Source organism: Sinocyclocheilus grahami, unplaced genomic scaffold, assembly GCF_001515645.1.
Source record: "Sinocyclocheilus grahami isolate Dianchi unplaced genomic scaffold, SAMN03320097.WGS_v1.1 scaffold661.1, whole genome shotgun sequence".
In the NCBI taxonomy this organism is placed as follows: Eukaryota; Metazoa; Chordata; class Actinopteri; order Cypriniformes; family Cyprinidae; genus Sinocyclocheilus; species Sinocyclocheilus grahami.
The window spans coordinates 379491-395211 of NW_015505840.1; the positions used below are offsets into that span (position 1 = coordinate 379491).

The 15721-nt window shown below is 38.0% G+C and overlaps 1 protein-coding gene across 1 annotated transcript; it reads left to right on the top strand.

Annotated features, from left to right (window-relative positions):
- The first annotated feature begins 336 nt into the window (after positions 1 to 336).
- LOC107558831 (splicing factor, arginine/serine-rich 15-like) lies at positions 337 to 15383 on the top strand. Its single transcript, XM_016242518.1, has 16 exons — positions 337 to 509; positions 1188 to 1271; positions 2151 to 2195; positions 2285 to 2446; positions 2545 to 2674; positions 3254 to 3393; positions 4589 to 4678; positions 5178 to 5263; positions 5357 to 5420; positions 5505 to 5669; positions 12161 to 12231; positions 12315 to 12529; positions 12718 to 12818; positions 13737 to 13850; positions 14435 to 14591; positions 14716 to 15383. Exons 1-16 carry the CDS (start codon positions 474 to 476, stop codon positions 15024 to 15026), a joined length of 1971 nt encoding a protein of 656 aa, XP_016098004.1. The 5' UTR covers positions 337 to 473; the 3' UTR covers positions 15027 to 15383.
- Positions 15384 to 15721: the final 338 nt, after the last annotated feature.

A 15721-nucleotide genomic window follows, 5' to 3' on the forward strand; every position in this document is an offset into this window, starting at 1 on the left:
GTTATCTGAAGATAACAGGATTAGAAAGCAGAATTTAAATTTCATAATAATACTACCTGTTGGTTTATTTATTTATGGAATTTTTTTTCTCTCCCTCTTTCCCGTTAATGCTTTACACTCCAGTCCAGTTGGTCTGCAACAGCTGGAGTTAAAAATCATCATATGTGTTCTACTGAAGAAACAAAGTCACCTACATCTTGGATGCCCTGGGGGTAAGCAGATAAACATCAAATTTTCATTTTTGGGTGAACTATCCCTTTAAAGCACATTACGAGTGTCGCTGCAGTTGTCCTCCGCTCCGCGGCGCGGCGCTCTCTCCCCGCGCGATCATCACGCCTCAACGTTCGCGGAAGGTTGTGTTGTTGAGTTTCTGAGCGTCAATCTCATGCGGCCTCGTCGCGAAAATCCAGTTCACACATGTTTATTCGGGTCCGGGAGAATATATCCAACAACATACTGAGTTAATAACGCTCATGGACATGGAAGCGGTGAACGCCTTTAACGGGGAGGTGAGAATTCGCGTTTTATTAGCCGTTTACCCCCTTATCGTTAGCCGAGCGCGCCATGCCACCAAAACAATCCGTGTTATGTGTGTGTTTGTTGTTCTCTGATGGATCAATGTCATAGATTTTTGCAGTTTAATGTTCTAAACTCAAATAAAACCCGATATATGGTTCAACAGATGTGATATGAGTATGAATTAAGTTAGTTTGTTTAGTGACCTTCCGCTTATTCGTGCTGACAAAGTACGCCTAATAATAAATTAGCTCGAGTGCTCACAGCAGCTTTATGGTATATTGAGAGGTTATATAAGAGATATACAATGTTTTAAGTGATTTAATCGAGTTTTGACCTGTTTGTTGTAATAGAAGTGAATATAGAGAGAGTTGCAGTGGCGCCCCCTACAGGTTCAGAGACCTGATCAACTCTATTGATGATTTAATCACGTGGTTTAAAGCTGTTATTGATCTCTAAACTGAGATCTGCCGTTTGTTATGAGGTTAAATGTAGGTTTTATTAATTTTGACTATCTATATTGAGTTCGCAGTAACTGAGCTGAAAGTTTTGCATGTCGTTTTGATCTTAGTTCTTTCTTACACCGTAGTTTGATTGATCATTATGATCAATAATTATTGATTATTATGAGGATAAATTGGACATTTCTTCATCCTGCTTCCTGCCTTTAGATGATGTCCATGATGGACATGACTCCCCCAATCTCTCGAGCCAAAATGATGTCTGTAACCAAAGCAGGAATCAAAGCTATCAAGGTAAGTCAGGACAGAAATAGGAAAGGGAAAGGATTTTGATCAATTATAAAGAGTTATTTGAAGAAGGATTTGATTTATGTTCAGATTATTTTGAGTTTGCCGTTTGAAAGATGTGTTTTACATGCACAAACATATACTGATAATGCTTAAAGGAATGGTGTTTTAATTTTGGAAAATTAAAATTTGCTGAAAATTAGCTCAGCCTCATGGATGCTCTGCAGTGAATGGGTGCCGTCAGAATGAGAGTCCAAACAGCTGATAAAAATAATCCACAAGTAATCCCACACCACTCCAATCCATTAATTAATGTCTTGTGTTTGTAAGAAACAAATCCATCAAGTCGTTTTTAACACAAAATCATTGTTTTCCGGGTAAAATACAAGACCTCTATCTATAATGTTGCTTTCTCCAGTGGCAAAAACGTCTCATCTGAATTAGGAGAGAAATCTGCACAGATCAAGCACCGTTTACAAGTGAAAACAGTCTAAAACAAATACGTCAGTAGGCTTTGATGTGAGAGGACAACAGGGGATGGACTTTTTCACTGGAGGGATTATGGATTATGGTCTTGTTTTTTGGCCAGAAGTGACGGTTTAAAGTCTTTATGATGGATTTGTTTCTTACAAACGTGCAGCTTTTCACTTCACAAGATGTTAATTGGTGGACTGGACTGGTGTGGATTATTGTGATGTTTTTATCAGCTCTTTGGACTCTCATTCTGACGGCACCCATTCATTTTATATGGTAGAAGAGAAATGAATTAAAATTCTCATTTAAACCCAGTTTTCGTGTGTTATCTGTTTATTGATTTTGATAGTTGATGCTGCTAGTTGTTTATTGACAGTTTATAGACTGAATTTTTATGATTTGCTTTGTTAGCTTTACAAGCACGTTGTTCAAATCGTGGAGAAGTTCATCAAGAGGGTATGTAATAAACAATATACTGACGTTCTTGTACTGATGATCGTTGTTATGGGAAGGTAAAGGCTGACTGTGTTTCTTTTTTCCATCAGTGTAAACCAGACCTAAAGGTTGCTGGTCTGTATGTGGTCGACTCAATTATCCGACAGTCCCGCCATCAGTTCGGCACAGACAAAGATGTGTTCGGTCCGAGGTTTTTGAAAAACTTCACACTTACTTTTCAGAACCTTTTCCAGTGCCCCGCTGACGATAAGGTACTGAATAATTGCCTCCGGAATTTAGAGTTGAAATTACGTTGAAATGTTTCTGTGCTGGTGGATTTTATTGGTGGGTTTTGTTTGTTGAAATGTAGGGGAAGATATTGCGCGTGTTGAATCTGTGGCAGAAGAATGACGTGTTCAGCATGGACATCATTCAGCCGCTGTTAGACATGGCCACAGACTCTGTACTATCTGTTGTGGAGAATGGAATCCCAGCTGCCGGTAAATAAGAAAAATTATTCAATGTTGGTTTATGTCATTATGCGTTACTCTCTAGGTTTTGTATCAGACCTTTTGAGTCAAAGTCTTTACATTTACACTACCGTTCAACAGTTTGGGGTTGGGAGGAGTTCTCTCCAAGGCTGCATTTATCTGATCAAAAATACTGTAAAAACAGTAATATTGTGAAATATTTATATAATTCAAAATAACTGTTTTGTGCTGTAATATATTTTAAAATGTAATTTATTCCTGTGCTGAAGAGTTGAATATTCAGCATTATTACTCCAGTCTTCAGTGTCACTTATCAATGTTGAAAACCGCTGTGCTGCTATTTTAGTTTTTAGGATTCTTTGAATAGAAAGTTCAAAAGAACAGCATATTTGAAATAGAAATCTTTTGTAACATTATAAATGTCTTTACTGTCAAATTTGATCAATATAATGCATTTTTTGCTGAATTTTTGAAAAAAAAAAAATCGTACTGAGCCTAAACTTGTGTATAATGCATATACTTGACTGTAACTCGTATCCTATTCAAACTAACAGCCTGTTAAACTGCAGTTTTCATCTTTTTTTGTAGCGCCTCCAGCCGTGCCAATGGCAGTGCCAGAGCCGGCACCGGCACCAGCTGTTGCAGCGGCAGCGGCCCCGCCCACCCTTCAGAACCCAGTGTCCCTTGCTGCAGTCGCCCAGCTCCTCCAGGGCACGGGGGGCGTCGAGGTAAAACGACACCCACTGCACTCAAATACAGCTTGCTTTGTGAAAAATGGTTGCGCTGAAGTAGACTTGATTATTCCTGTTACAGATTAATGAGCATAAGTTTTTGTAGGAGTGCAAAGGAGCAACCAGGCACACTGTAAAAAAAAAATATGACTTTTTAGAAATTGTAAATAAAACAAAGATTATTGGAGTATGTTGTAGAAAATACTGTTTCAGTCTTACTACTTCAAAATGTCATTTTTAATTCAAAGGATTGTTGTTGTAATTATTGGTGAAATTTACTAGCAGTTTGAGTAAAAACTGTTTCAGAATGCATCCTATAGAGCAGCAGTTCTCATTTCCAGTCCTTGCGTACCCCCGCTCTGCACATTTTGTGTGTTTCTCTTATTGCGTCATACGTTTGTTATATTTGACTAAGTGCCCTGCGAAGTGGACATTACTGGATATTCCTCCATGATTCCTGTTTGAAGGGAGCGTATATGTTCCATACAAAGGTTATTTAAGTGTGCGAGACGTGAATTTAAATTGTATTTATTTACGGAGGTATATTATGTCCCACTTCACGCTTCTCTAGTAAGTTTCGTTTGTGTGTGAAGACGCTGCAGGCAGCCGCGCAGTGCAAATCTGTAAATGAATATTCCGAAGTGAAGTAAACTTCAATGGATTTCCCCTGCTGAGGGAATAGGGAGCAATGGACACTGTGTAGGGAGCATGTCAATCGGAACACAGTTCATGCACGGAGCTCACTTCTAATGAAATGATCTGAATCAGGTGTGTTAACAAAGAGAGACGTGCAAAACATGCAGAGCGGGGGTAGACGAGGACTGGGATTGAGAACCGCTGCTATAGAGTGCACAGTTTTTTTTTTCTCGTCTAGCTGTTAGAGATGCTTGACTTCCTCCATAGTGTTCATGAAATGTACTACAATTTGCATTAGCAGGCTGAAATTTCACTCGTGCAGTGTAATCTTTTTGAAATTAAAATAAAATAGAAATATAAGCTAAAAAACTTAATACAGTTAATTGCAAAGGCAACATTCTAATTTTCATTTAAGTTGAAGTATTACAATTTCTAGATCTAAAACTGAAACAAATAAATTAAAGCTGTACAGAAATATACAAAAAAATTATAATAAAAAATGACAAATCATGTAAAAATTTTAAAAGAAACTATGCTATGCGTGTTTCATTTACAGCAGCTGCTCCAAACTCTCCAGCAGGCCGGAGGGGCGGGGCTTCCTCAGCCCACTGCCCCGCCCCCTGAGCAGAAAACATCATTAGCTAAGGTAAGCAGTCAGTCAATTTGATGCTTTACAATCATTTTGACAATACCCATGCATGCTGATATGTTTGGTAGTGTTGTCAAAAGTACTGACGTCGGTACTGAAATTTAAAAAATATCAGCATTTCCCACTAGCATTTTGAGTGCTGTTGAACGGCTTCTTAAACAGCTCTGATTGGCCATTGTGTTCACGCGCTCAACAGATATGTCTGTGATTGGCTACAATGATCATCACTTCCACAGATACACATGGGAGCGTTTGAAAGCCGCATCTATCAGAGAATCCTTATTATATCTGCTCATAAACGGATCCGCTGATAGATGCTGGTATAGTCACGACGTCGGTACTTTTGACAACACTAATGTCTGGTTAGGGAATGAATAGAGTAGAATCTGGAAGATAACAGCCTATCTCGCTGTTCTTATGCAATATAGAAACCACAGAGTGAACGCATGGTTTGGAGCTATTAATTCTGTAACATTGTGTTTCTGGTTTGACTCAGTCTCTGCTGGATCGATTTGATTATGATGATGACCCTGAACCTGTGGAGGAAAAGACTGAACCAGCTCCTGCTGCTCCCATTACCATGTAGGACATAAACTCATTTCTTTCTGTTCACATATGGTGAAATATCCTTTTGTTTTTTTGCAGATATTGATTTAATATTGTCATTCTTTACAGAAACCTTCCCCCAGAATTACAGCAAGCCCTGCAAGCTCATCTTCTAAGCCAAATTGTTAGCCAGGTATTTACTCTGACCTACTGAGCTTTAAAGAATAAGGACATGACAAAAATAATGTATGCAATCAAATGGTTTCTTCCTGTACAGACGCAGATGCAGGGTCAGATGGTGTCGCAGAGTCAAGTGGCATCCCAGGGTCAGGTGGCACCTCATGAGTTCCCAGTGATAGTTCAGACCCAGATACCAGATAACACTCCTCAAGTCTTTGATGAGAGCATCATACAACCCAGTACAATCCAGCAGCTACAGCAGGTATGGGGCATCATCTCTATAACTTCACCAGATATTAACATATCTCATAAGTAGAGCCCGACCGATATATAGTTGCGCCGATTTTATCGGCCGATATGAGCATGTTGCAGATATATCGGTATCGGCGAATATGTAGCCGATATGCCACCGATATTAATTTTTTATAATTTTTTAATGCAGATAAAATGCTTGTAAATGGTGTAATTACGTAGTTTGTCCAGCGCTCCATTGTTTGCTACTGGCGACCTGGATGAAACGCTTTAAAGCAGTGGTTGCCAACCCGTCGATCGTGATGAAATATATTTATCACTGTCCCAGTAGATCCCGAAAATAACAGTAAAATAAGTACAAAAATGCATTACATTTCTGGGGTTATATTAATGTATCACTGAAGGGAACTGTCTTGAGAAAAGTTTCGATGGCAATGGCATTTTCTTCTCCATATAAAGCGCAGCTCTGCCTTGTTTACAGCGCTAACCAAGGAAACGCTATATTGTGGTCGGTTCATATGCAGTGTTGCCAAGTCCGCAGGAATTCGGCTACTTTAACCCTGTTGCCGTGGGTTGTTGTTCATGTCCACGGGTTGAAGAGACCCCAATAATGTGATATTTAGCCCCTGGAATGTGAATTTTACTGGAAGATCCCCGCCGAAAAACGTGTATTTTACCCCCGGAATGCGATTTTTACAGGGGAATCCCCCTCGAAACGCGATTGGACTAGTTTTATTGCGAAAACCTGGCAACTCTGTTCATAAGCGCCAACTCCTGTCAGAGAGTGCGTCTCATTCAAACCTGCTGTTTTTGTTTCGTGCAGATGTTTTATGTAGCAAATAAATAACACCTAAAGTCAGACCATTCTGTTTTTGTTTTAAATCCTGAAATTAATCTAATTGAAATCAAAAACAACTGCCCGTGCAGATCGTGATTAAAATGCAGTGGTTGCCTCTAATTTCAAATGGCTAGATATTTTTGTTTAAAGCCAGTTTGTTTGTTATAAAGCAAATAGCCAATAAATAAATTTGCTTAAAAATCTGAATCAGCTAATTTGCTAGTTTAAAAAAAAAAAAGAAAGAAATTCTGAATCCGCTATGATCGGCGCATCACTAATTAAAATACTAAGTAAAAGGCCTCAAGTTTGAAGTACAATCTGGGATGTCTTTATCTATCAGTTCTTCAATCGGTAGATCTTGTCTTTCGTAATGGCCGAGGTCAGGGACCTTGGGCCTAAAAAGGTTGGATCCCACCACATTCGAGGAATCCCTTCAGAGCACGCAGAATAACATAAGTGGACTTTGAATGATTAATTGCCACTTTGAATGATTACGTAATTGTGGCATCCATAACTGTAATTGCGATTAGAAATTAGATTAATTGTGCAGCCTTAGTGTACACCTCGAGGCCCCCTTTTGAATGAGACCACTGGGGCTGTCAAATTTTTTTTTTAATTTCGAGTATTCGTCGGCTTTAAAATAAAAATCCACATTCGAATGCAACGAGATGCGATGACAATGTAAGTGTCGTTGCATTATAATGTTTTTGTTAGCCTATCCAGTTGAAGCCACTAGATGCGGCGCTGCTGCATTGTTCATTAAAAATATTGCGGAAAAAGAGAACGGAGAAGATCTTGTTTACGTCAAAACTGAAACAAGCCGTTTACACAGAATGCAGATTTCGCACATTTTCTAGAGGGACATCTATCACCGTTGCACTCGCATCTCGCACAAAAGAGCCGCATGTTTAAAAAGCCATGTAAAATTAATGTAGGTTTAATTAAAAAAAAAAACATATATCGAGACTTTATGGCGGGTTTTTTCCCCATCCCACTGCATCTCATGTTTTTAACTTTAAATTATAACAAAGTAAAAATATGAATGGTATTATAATGTTATACTAAAATTCAAATAATGGGAAAAACCCTTAAGATAACATGTAGAAAGAAAAAAATGCATCTTAAGCACACAGAATAACATAAGTGGACTTTAAATGATTAATTGCCACTTTGAATGATTACGTAATTGTGGCATCCATAACTGTAATTGCGATTAGAAATTAGATTAATTGTGCAGCCCTAGTGTACACCTCGAGGCCCCCTTTCGAATGAGACCACTGGGGCTGTCAATTTTTTTTGAATTTCGAGTATTCGTCGGATTTAAAATAAAAATCCACATTCAAATGCAACAAGATGCGATGACAATGTAAGTGTCGTTGCATTATAATGTTTTTGTTAACCTATCCAGTTGAAGCCACTAGATGCGGCGCTGCTGCGTTGTTCATTAAAAATATTGTGGAAAAAGAGAACGGAGAAGATCTTGTTTACGTCAAAACTGAAACCAAGCCGTTTACACAGAACGCAGATTTCACGCATTTTCTAGAGGGACATCTATCACCGTTGCTCTCGCACAAAAGAGCCGCATGTTTAAAAAGCCATGTAAAATTAATGTTTAAATTCGAATATAATTCGAATTTTGATAATATTCAAGTACAAAATTCGAATTTAGTTTTTCAGCTATTTTGACAGCCCTAGAGACCACCCCTCCCATCGATAGCCCCCGGGGGTCTGGGAGTTATGGGCGGTTAAATTCGTGGTTGGGCGTCGACCGATCTGGCGATCCCAGGGGGCTACCGACGCTTGGAGGGTGGCGTTCGAGAGGGCTCCTCCAGCTAAAGGGATCCCCCGAATTTAGTGAAGATCCGCCGCCACGTTCACGAGATAGTGACACTAGCTTGTTTTGTTTATAGTTGTTTAAGCAACTTAATTATATATGGCTTATAAACATTATTTTAAGCATTATGCATTTTTTTCACAGATAGTCATGTTATCTTACTGAATAAACATGCATTAATAATATTTAGCTCGATGCGCCCTCTTGTGGCCTCAGAAGAGAAGCCAAAAGCTTTTCTTCACCCTAACTGACATTATGCATTTTAAATTTGAATATAGAATTTAGTTTTTCAGCTATTTTGACAGCCCTAGAGACCACCCCTCCCATCGATAGCCCCCGGGGTCTGGGAGTTATGGGCGGTTAAATTCGTGGTTGGGCGTCGACCGATCTGGCGATCCCAGGGGGCTACCGACGCGTGGAGGGTGGCGTTCGAGAGGGCTCCTCCAGCTAAAGGGATCCCCCGAATTTAGAGAAGATCCGCCGCCACGTTTGCGAGATAGTGACACTAGCTTACACTTTCACATCAGTAAGGAGGTCTCTTGTTCAGGCAGCAGCATTCAAGCGTGGTCTTATTCGACCGTAAGTGACCTGCGAAGTGGACTTCACATGATATTCTGCCATGATTCCAGTTCCAAGGGAATGTACACGTTACATTCAAAGGGCATTAAAGTGCGCAAGACGTGAACTTAAATTGTATTTATTTACAGAGGTGTATTATTTCACACTTCTCTAATAAGTTTTGTCTGTGTGAAGACAGTAGCGACAAATCCGACTCATTTTGGATAATGAAGTTTGTTAAATTGTCAAATGCCCTCCTCCATTACATATCAGTGATACCAGCTAACACTTTCACTTCAGTAAGGACTTGTTCAGGCAGCAGCATTCACGCGTTGTCTTATTCGACCGTAAGTGCCCTGCGAAGTGGACTTCACATGATATTCTGCCATGATTCCAGTTCCAAGGGAATGTACACCTTACATTCAAAGGGCATTAAAGTGCGCGAGACGTGAACTTAAATTGTATTTATTTACAGAGGTATATTATTTCACACTTCTCTAGTAAGTTTTGTCTGTGTGAAGACAGTAGCGCAAATCAGACTCATTTTGGATAATGAAGTTTGTTAAATTGTCAAATGCCCTCCTCCATTACATATTTTTGTCAAGTGTTTGAGTGATTTGTTGAGTGATCATTGCAAAAAATGTAAAAAAAAAATGTGTTTGTTTTTTTTTTTATATATATATATATATATATATATATATATATATATATATTCTTTTTATGTATATAGTGTATTCTATATATAGTACCAGTCAAATGTTTGGACACACGAATGGGAAAGTGTCCAAACTTTTGACTGGTACTGTACTATAATATACACAAAGAATATCGGGCGATATATCGATCTTTTTTTACTCCCTAATATCGGTATCGGCCCCCCAAAAAAAACATATTGGTCGGGCTCTACTCATAAGTCAAAATGTCCCCACCAGTCCTAGTAGAACTCTTATTGAAAATTAAATGAAATTTTTAATTTTTTTGGGGTTCTGTTTTTAATGGTTTCATTTTAGTAATCAAAAAGGATATCCAATTAAACTCATAACGTTTACAGTTTAACAACAATTTATAAAAAAATTAACAAATTTATGAGTGTTTTTTTTTTTCTTATTTAAATGTCAGGATTCCGCTTTAATGGTTTAATAATCAATAAGCATGTCTGGTCAATTGAATTCATGAAACTATAACAATTTGATAATTTATCGACATTTTTTTATTTTTTTTTATTTTTTCAGAAGTTCGATGTTGTCTGTTTCAGTGTTTCTGCATTTATGATTTAATACAAATTTATTATCAAAACTGGTGGTAATCAAATGAAGCCATAAAACATTCACATTTTAATTTAAATTTTACTTTTTTACTTTTAAAATTTAATTATTGCTATTTGATAAGGTACAGCCATACTTTATTCATTAAACATTTGTCAAATTCTGTGACATTCCGTGTTATACAGTAAATTCAATTTTTATGACTGTATTCTGTTATTATCTGTGTTTTCCACATTGTGGAAATTCATAAGGCCATGTGTAAATGCTAAAATGACTCGTTCTGAACTTTCTGACTCACATCAGTTAGGCTAAAATCGCTTACAGTATGTCTTTGACTCATCATTTCAGGCTTCAGCTGAGACTGAACGCTCAGTGCATGATGGAAGAGATCGAAGACCCAGCAGACGGACGAGATCAAGGTGTGTTTCACGAAGGGTCTTGAACTTAAAGTCTCTTAAAAAGATTAATTTCTCTTAATTTTTGAATGGTGTGTCTTTCCAAGGTCTCCACGGAGACGATCGTCATCACGCTCACGAAGATCACGGTCCGGTTCACGTTCCCGCCGAGAACGGTCGAGGTATCACCGCACACGCTCCCGATCCAGAGAGCGTCGAGGCCGTTCCCCACAGGCGCGATCTGAGGAGAGGAGAGACAGGGAGAAAGAGCGAGAGCGGCGACAGAAAGGACTTCCGCCTGTCAAGAAGGAAACTCTCAGTGGTGAGAACACCACCTTATCTTATAATTGTGTTTTACTACAGTGAAGTCTTACCACAATTTTTGTAAGCATGAAATCGAATGTGTAGCTGTCCTTTTTTTTTTTTTAGCACTACTAAATGTTAGATGTCATCTTATTGTGTTATTGTACTGATTTGCTGTTCAGGAGTGTTTTTGTTTGTTTGTTTTAGTGTGTAGTACTACACTATGGATCGGACAGCTGGACAAAAAGACTCAGCAGCAGGACATCATGAGTCTGATGGAGGAGTTTGGACAGATCGAGTCCATCAATGTGTGTATAGATCAATCATATCAATGCACATCTATATAACAATTTGGATATAGATTTATCGGCCAACATATCGGTTATCGGCTTTCAAAAATAAAGAATAATCGGTTATCGGTATCGGCCAAAATTTTCATATCGGTGCATCCCTAGTATATACTGTATTCTATATATAGTACCAGTCAAATGTTTGGAGACACGAATGGGAAAGTGTCCAAACTTTTGACTGGTACTGTACTATAATATACACAAAGAATATCAGGCGATATATCGATCTTTTTTTACTCCCTAATATCGGTATCGGCCCCCCAAAAAAACCATATTGGTCGGGCTCTACTCATAAGTCAAAATGTCCTCACCAGTCCAAGTAGAACTCTTATTGAAACTTAAATGTTTTTTGGGTTCTGTTTTTAATGGTTTCATTTTAGTAATCAAAAAGGATATCCAATTAAACTCATAAAACGTTTACAGTTTAACAACAATTTATAAAAGAATTAACACATTTATGAGTGTTTTTTTTTCTTATTTAAATGTCAGGATTCTGCTTTAATTGTTTAATAATCAATAAGCATGTCTGGTCAATTGAATTCATGAAACTTTAACAATTTGATGATTTTATTTTTATTTTTTTTTCAGAAGTTCTGTGTTGTCTGTTTCAGTGTTTCTGTATTTATGATTTAATACAAATTTATCATCAAAACTGGTGGTAATCAAATGAAGCCATAAAACATTCACATTTTAATTAACCTTTTAAAATGTAATTATTGCTGTTTGATAAGGTGTACAGCCATACTTTATTCATTAAACATTTGTCAAATTCTGTGACATTCCGTGTTATACAGTAAATTAAATTATGACTGTATTCTGTTATTATCTGTGTTTTCCGCATCGTGGAAATTCATAGGGCCATGTGTAAATGCTAAAATGACTCGTTCTGAACTTTCTGACTTTCTCACATCAGTTAGGCTAAAATCGCTTACAGTATGTCTTTGACTCATCATTTCAGGCTTCAGCTGAGACCGAACGCTCAGTGCATGATGGAAGAGATCGAAGACCCAGCAGACGGACGAGATCAAGGTGTGTTTCACGAAGGGTCTTGAACTTAAAGTCTCTTAAAAAGATTAATTTCTCTTAATTTTTGAATGGTGTGTCTTTCCAAGGTCTCCACGGAGACGATCGTCATCACGCTCACGAAGATCACGGTCCGGTTCACGTTCCCGCCGAGAACGGTCGAGGTATCACCGCACACGCTCCCGATCCAGAGAGCGTCGAGGCCGTTCCCCACAGGCGCGATCTGAGGAGAGGAGAGACAGGGAGAAAGAGCGAGAGCGGCGACAGAAAGGACTTCCGCCTGTCAAGAAGGAAACTCTCAGTGGTGAGAACACCACCTTATCTTATAATTGTGTTTTACTACAGTGAAGTCTTACCACAATTTTTGTAAGCATGAAATCGAATGTGTAGCTGTCCTTTTTTTTTTTTTAGCACTACTAAATGTTAGATGTCATCTTATTGTGTTATTGTACTGATTTGCTGTTCAGGAGTGTTTTTGTTTGTTTGTTTTAGTGTGTAGTACTACACTATGGATCGGACAGCTGGACAAAAAGACTCAGCAGCAGGACATCATGAGTCTGATGGAGGAGTTTGGACAGATCGAGTCCATCAATGTGTGTATAGATCAATCATATCAATGCACATCACTGTTCAAAAGTTTGGGGTCAACACAATATTTTTATTTATTCAGAAAGGATGCATTAAATTGATGAAGTAACAGTAAAGTAATTGATATTGTTACAAAAGTAAATAAATGTCTTTTGAACTTTCTATTCATCAAAGAGTCCTGAAAGAGAGTGTATCACAGTTTCTAAAAATATATAAAGCATCACAACTGTTATAAAACATTAGTAATGATAAATGTTTCTTGAGCAGCAAATCTGCATATTAGAATGATTTCTGAAGATCATGTGATACTGAAGACTGGAGTAATGATGCTGAAAATTCAGCTTTGGTCACAGGAATAAATTACATTTGGAAATGTATTCAATTAGAAAAGTTATTTTTAACTGTAATAATATTTTACAATATTACTGGTTTTACTGTATGTATCAAATAAATGCAGTTGGTGAGCATAAGAGACTTCTTTTAAAAACAAAAAAATCTTACTGACCCCAAACCTTTGAGTGGTAGTTCATAAAGCATTATAGGCATCACATGTAGAGAAGGCAGTCCCAAAATGCATTGCATTTTTATGTGTATTTCAATATGGTTTTGTTCACTTATCCACATATTATTTTTAAATGTTGTATATGAGGCTCAGATAGGTCTCTTACGTAGTTCAATTTTATATAGGATGCAGCTGCCTATGTAGACAGCAAGGCTGCTCATTAGATTTCGGAACGGAGCCTGCTGGTAAAATTATCATCTTTTCCGCAATGGAAATTTGGCTCACAGGAATAGAGTCAAATGTGAAACCAGGATGATCTATTTAGTAGATTTCCCTTGCATTGGTGGCTTTTATTATATTTTTTTAGCGTGTATTTACTCTTGCACTAAAGTTTAAGTTTTTATTAAATGTTTCTGTGTAGATGATTCCTCCCAGAGGTTGTGCCTACATTGTCATGGTGCACAGACAAGATGCCAACACGGCCCTGAATAAACTCAGCAGAGGGGTTGTTAAAGTCAACCAGAAAACTATTAAGGTACCGTAACCAACCTTTTCTTCCTGTCAGCAACGTTTTTGGGTTAAGATTCTTGGTCTAGAGGTATTATTGCTTATTATATGACTCTCTTGAATACATTTAGCATATGCTTTTATTCTAACCAAGAACACAAGCAATTTGTTACAGAACCAACAATATTGATAGTATACAGTGCCAGTTTTTTTTTAGAAAGCTAGATTAGGAGACAATGCTTAATGAATGATAAGTCATAGCATTCTGTGGATGAATACATTTGTATAATTGACCGTTGCCTTACAACTCAATTTACTACATAGCTGTGCTAGTTTTACGTCTCTTGCATTACTCTTCTCACGTAATTAATTTAATGGGTAAGTAAGAAGTTAATTTTGATAATCATTGCCTTTATCATTTTATTTCTGTGAATACACTTCCAGATGGTTTCTAGTTAGACACAAATCCACACTTTAAATAGTCATAATGTGTTGTGTTTGCTGTTGGATTAATTGTGTTACTTTACTGATCGTCCCAGAGCTCATGTTTGCATGTGTAGTAGCTTGTTTTGAATCTGTGTGGCAGTTGTTTGACTTGTTGTCCTTGATCAGATCGCATGGGCGTTGAATAAGGGCATAAAGATGGACTTGAAGAAGTTTTGGGACATGGAGCGGGGCGTCACGTATATCCCATGGGATAAAGTGAAACCCAATGATATTCGAAGTCTTCAGGAAGGAGGCATGCTTGACGCTGAAACACTCAAACCAGGTAAACACCCACATATGACCTTTCTTTAGCTTCTAGTACATTCTTTAATAATGCTTTTTCATAGGACTTGACATGAATGTATGTGACATTTGTTTTTAAAATTATTTTTTAATTTGATCTTTAGAGTGGAAAAGTTTTGTGGCCAATCCGGCTGTGCCAGTAACAGAAGGACCTGAAGGAAAACAGGAAGACGGAGCTGCACTACCAGCGGTATCACAGGTAAAATACGAGGGGTTTCCTATAGAACTCCTCAAGGGCGTTCAGTGTCTCGGTCAATTTTTCTGCTCTCGTCTTTTCACGTCTTCGACATATGGGAGGCAAACAATGTTTCTGTGTTCTTTGCTTTGCACTGACGCTTTACTGGTGCAGGGTTGCCATCATTTCTGGCAAGTGAAGAGCCATAGAGCACAAAATAAAACAAGGTTAGTGTCATGACTGTCTAGTTTTCTTTCCGTGTTTCAGTGGCATCGCTTTCAATGATGAATTTTGTCACAACACGGTCACTGCTGTTCTGTAGTAGAGCTGATTTTGCTTAAATGTGTCTATATTGAACATTCCATGACGTTTGACATTTTGCACACAGTCTCAAAGGCTCTTCTAAATCTGTCGTATATGTTTTGGATGGACTAGGTTGCTTTTTAAGAAACTTTTGATACATCGTTGTTTGATATGACTTACAAATGTTTTGTTACATTGCTGCTTGAATAGTTACCCAAAAAAAAATATTTGCTGAAACTTCATTCACCTTCAGGCCCTCCAAGATGTAGATGAGTTTTTCTTGTACTTATTTGGAGAAATGTAGCATTGCATCACTTGCTCACCAATGGATGCTCTGCAGTGAATGGGTGCCGTCAGAATGAGAGTCCAGACTGTTGATAAAAACATCACAATAATCCACACCACTCCAGTCCATCAGTTAACATCTTGTGAAGTGAAAAGCTGCGTGTTTTGTAAGAAACAAATTGGCTGTTATCAGCTGTTTGGACTCATTCTGACGGCACCCATTCGATGCAGAGGATCCATTGGTGAGCAGGTGATGTAATGATACATTTCACCAAATCTGTTTCCATGAAAAGAAAAACTTATCTTGGATGGCCTGTGAGTGAGGGCATTTTTTTTTTTTTGGGTGA

Bases quoted from the DNA above. Each gene is read 5' to 3' on its own strand.
- LOC107558831 (XM_016242518.1), top strand. From the start codon at position 474: ATGGACATGGAAGCGGTGAACGCCTTTAACGGGGAG. The intron at 2,675-3,253 runs GTAAATAAGAAA...CTTTTTTTGTAG, and splicing joins GAATGGAATCCCAGCTGCCG to CGCCTCCAGCCGTGCCAATG. The intron at 5,421-5,504 runs GTATTTACTCTG...CTTCCTGTACAG, and splicing joins TAAGCCAAATTGTTAGCCAG to ACGCAGATGCAGGGTCAGAT.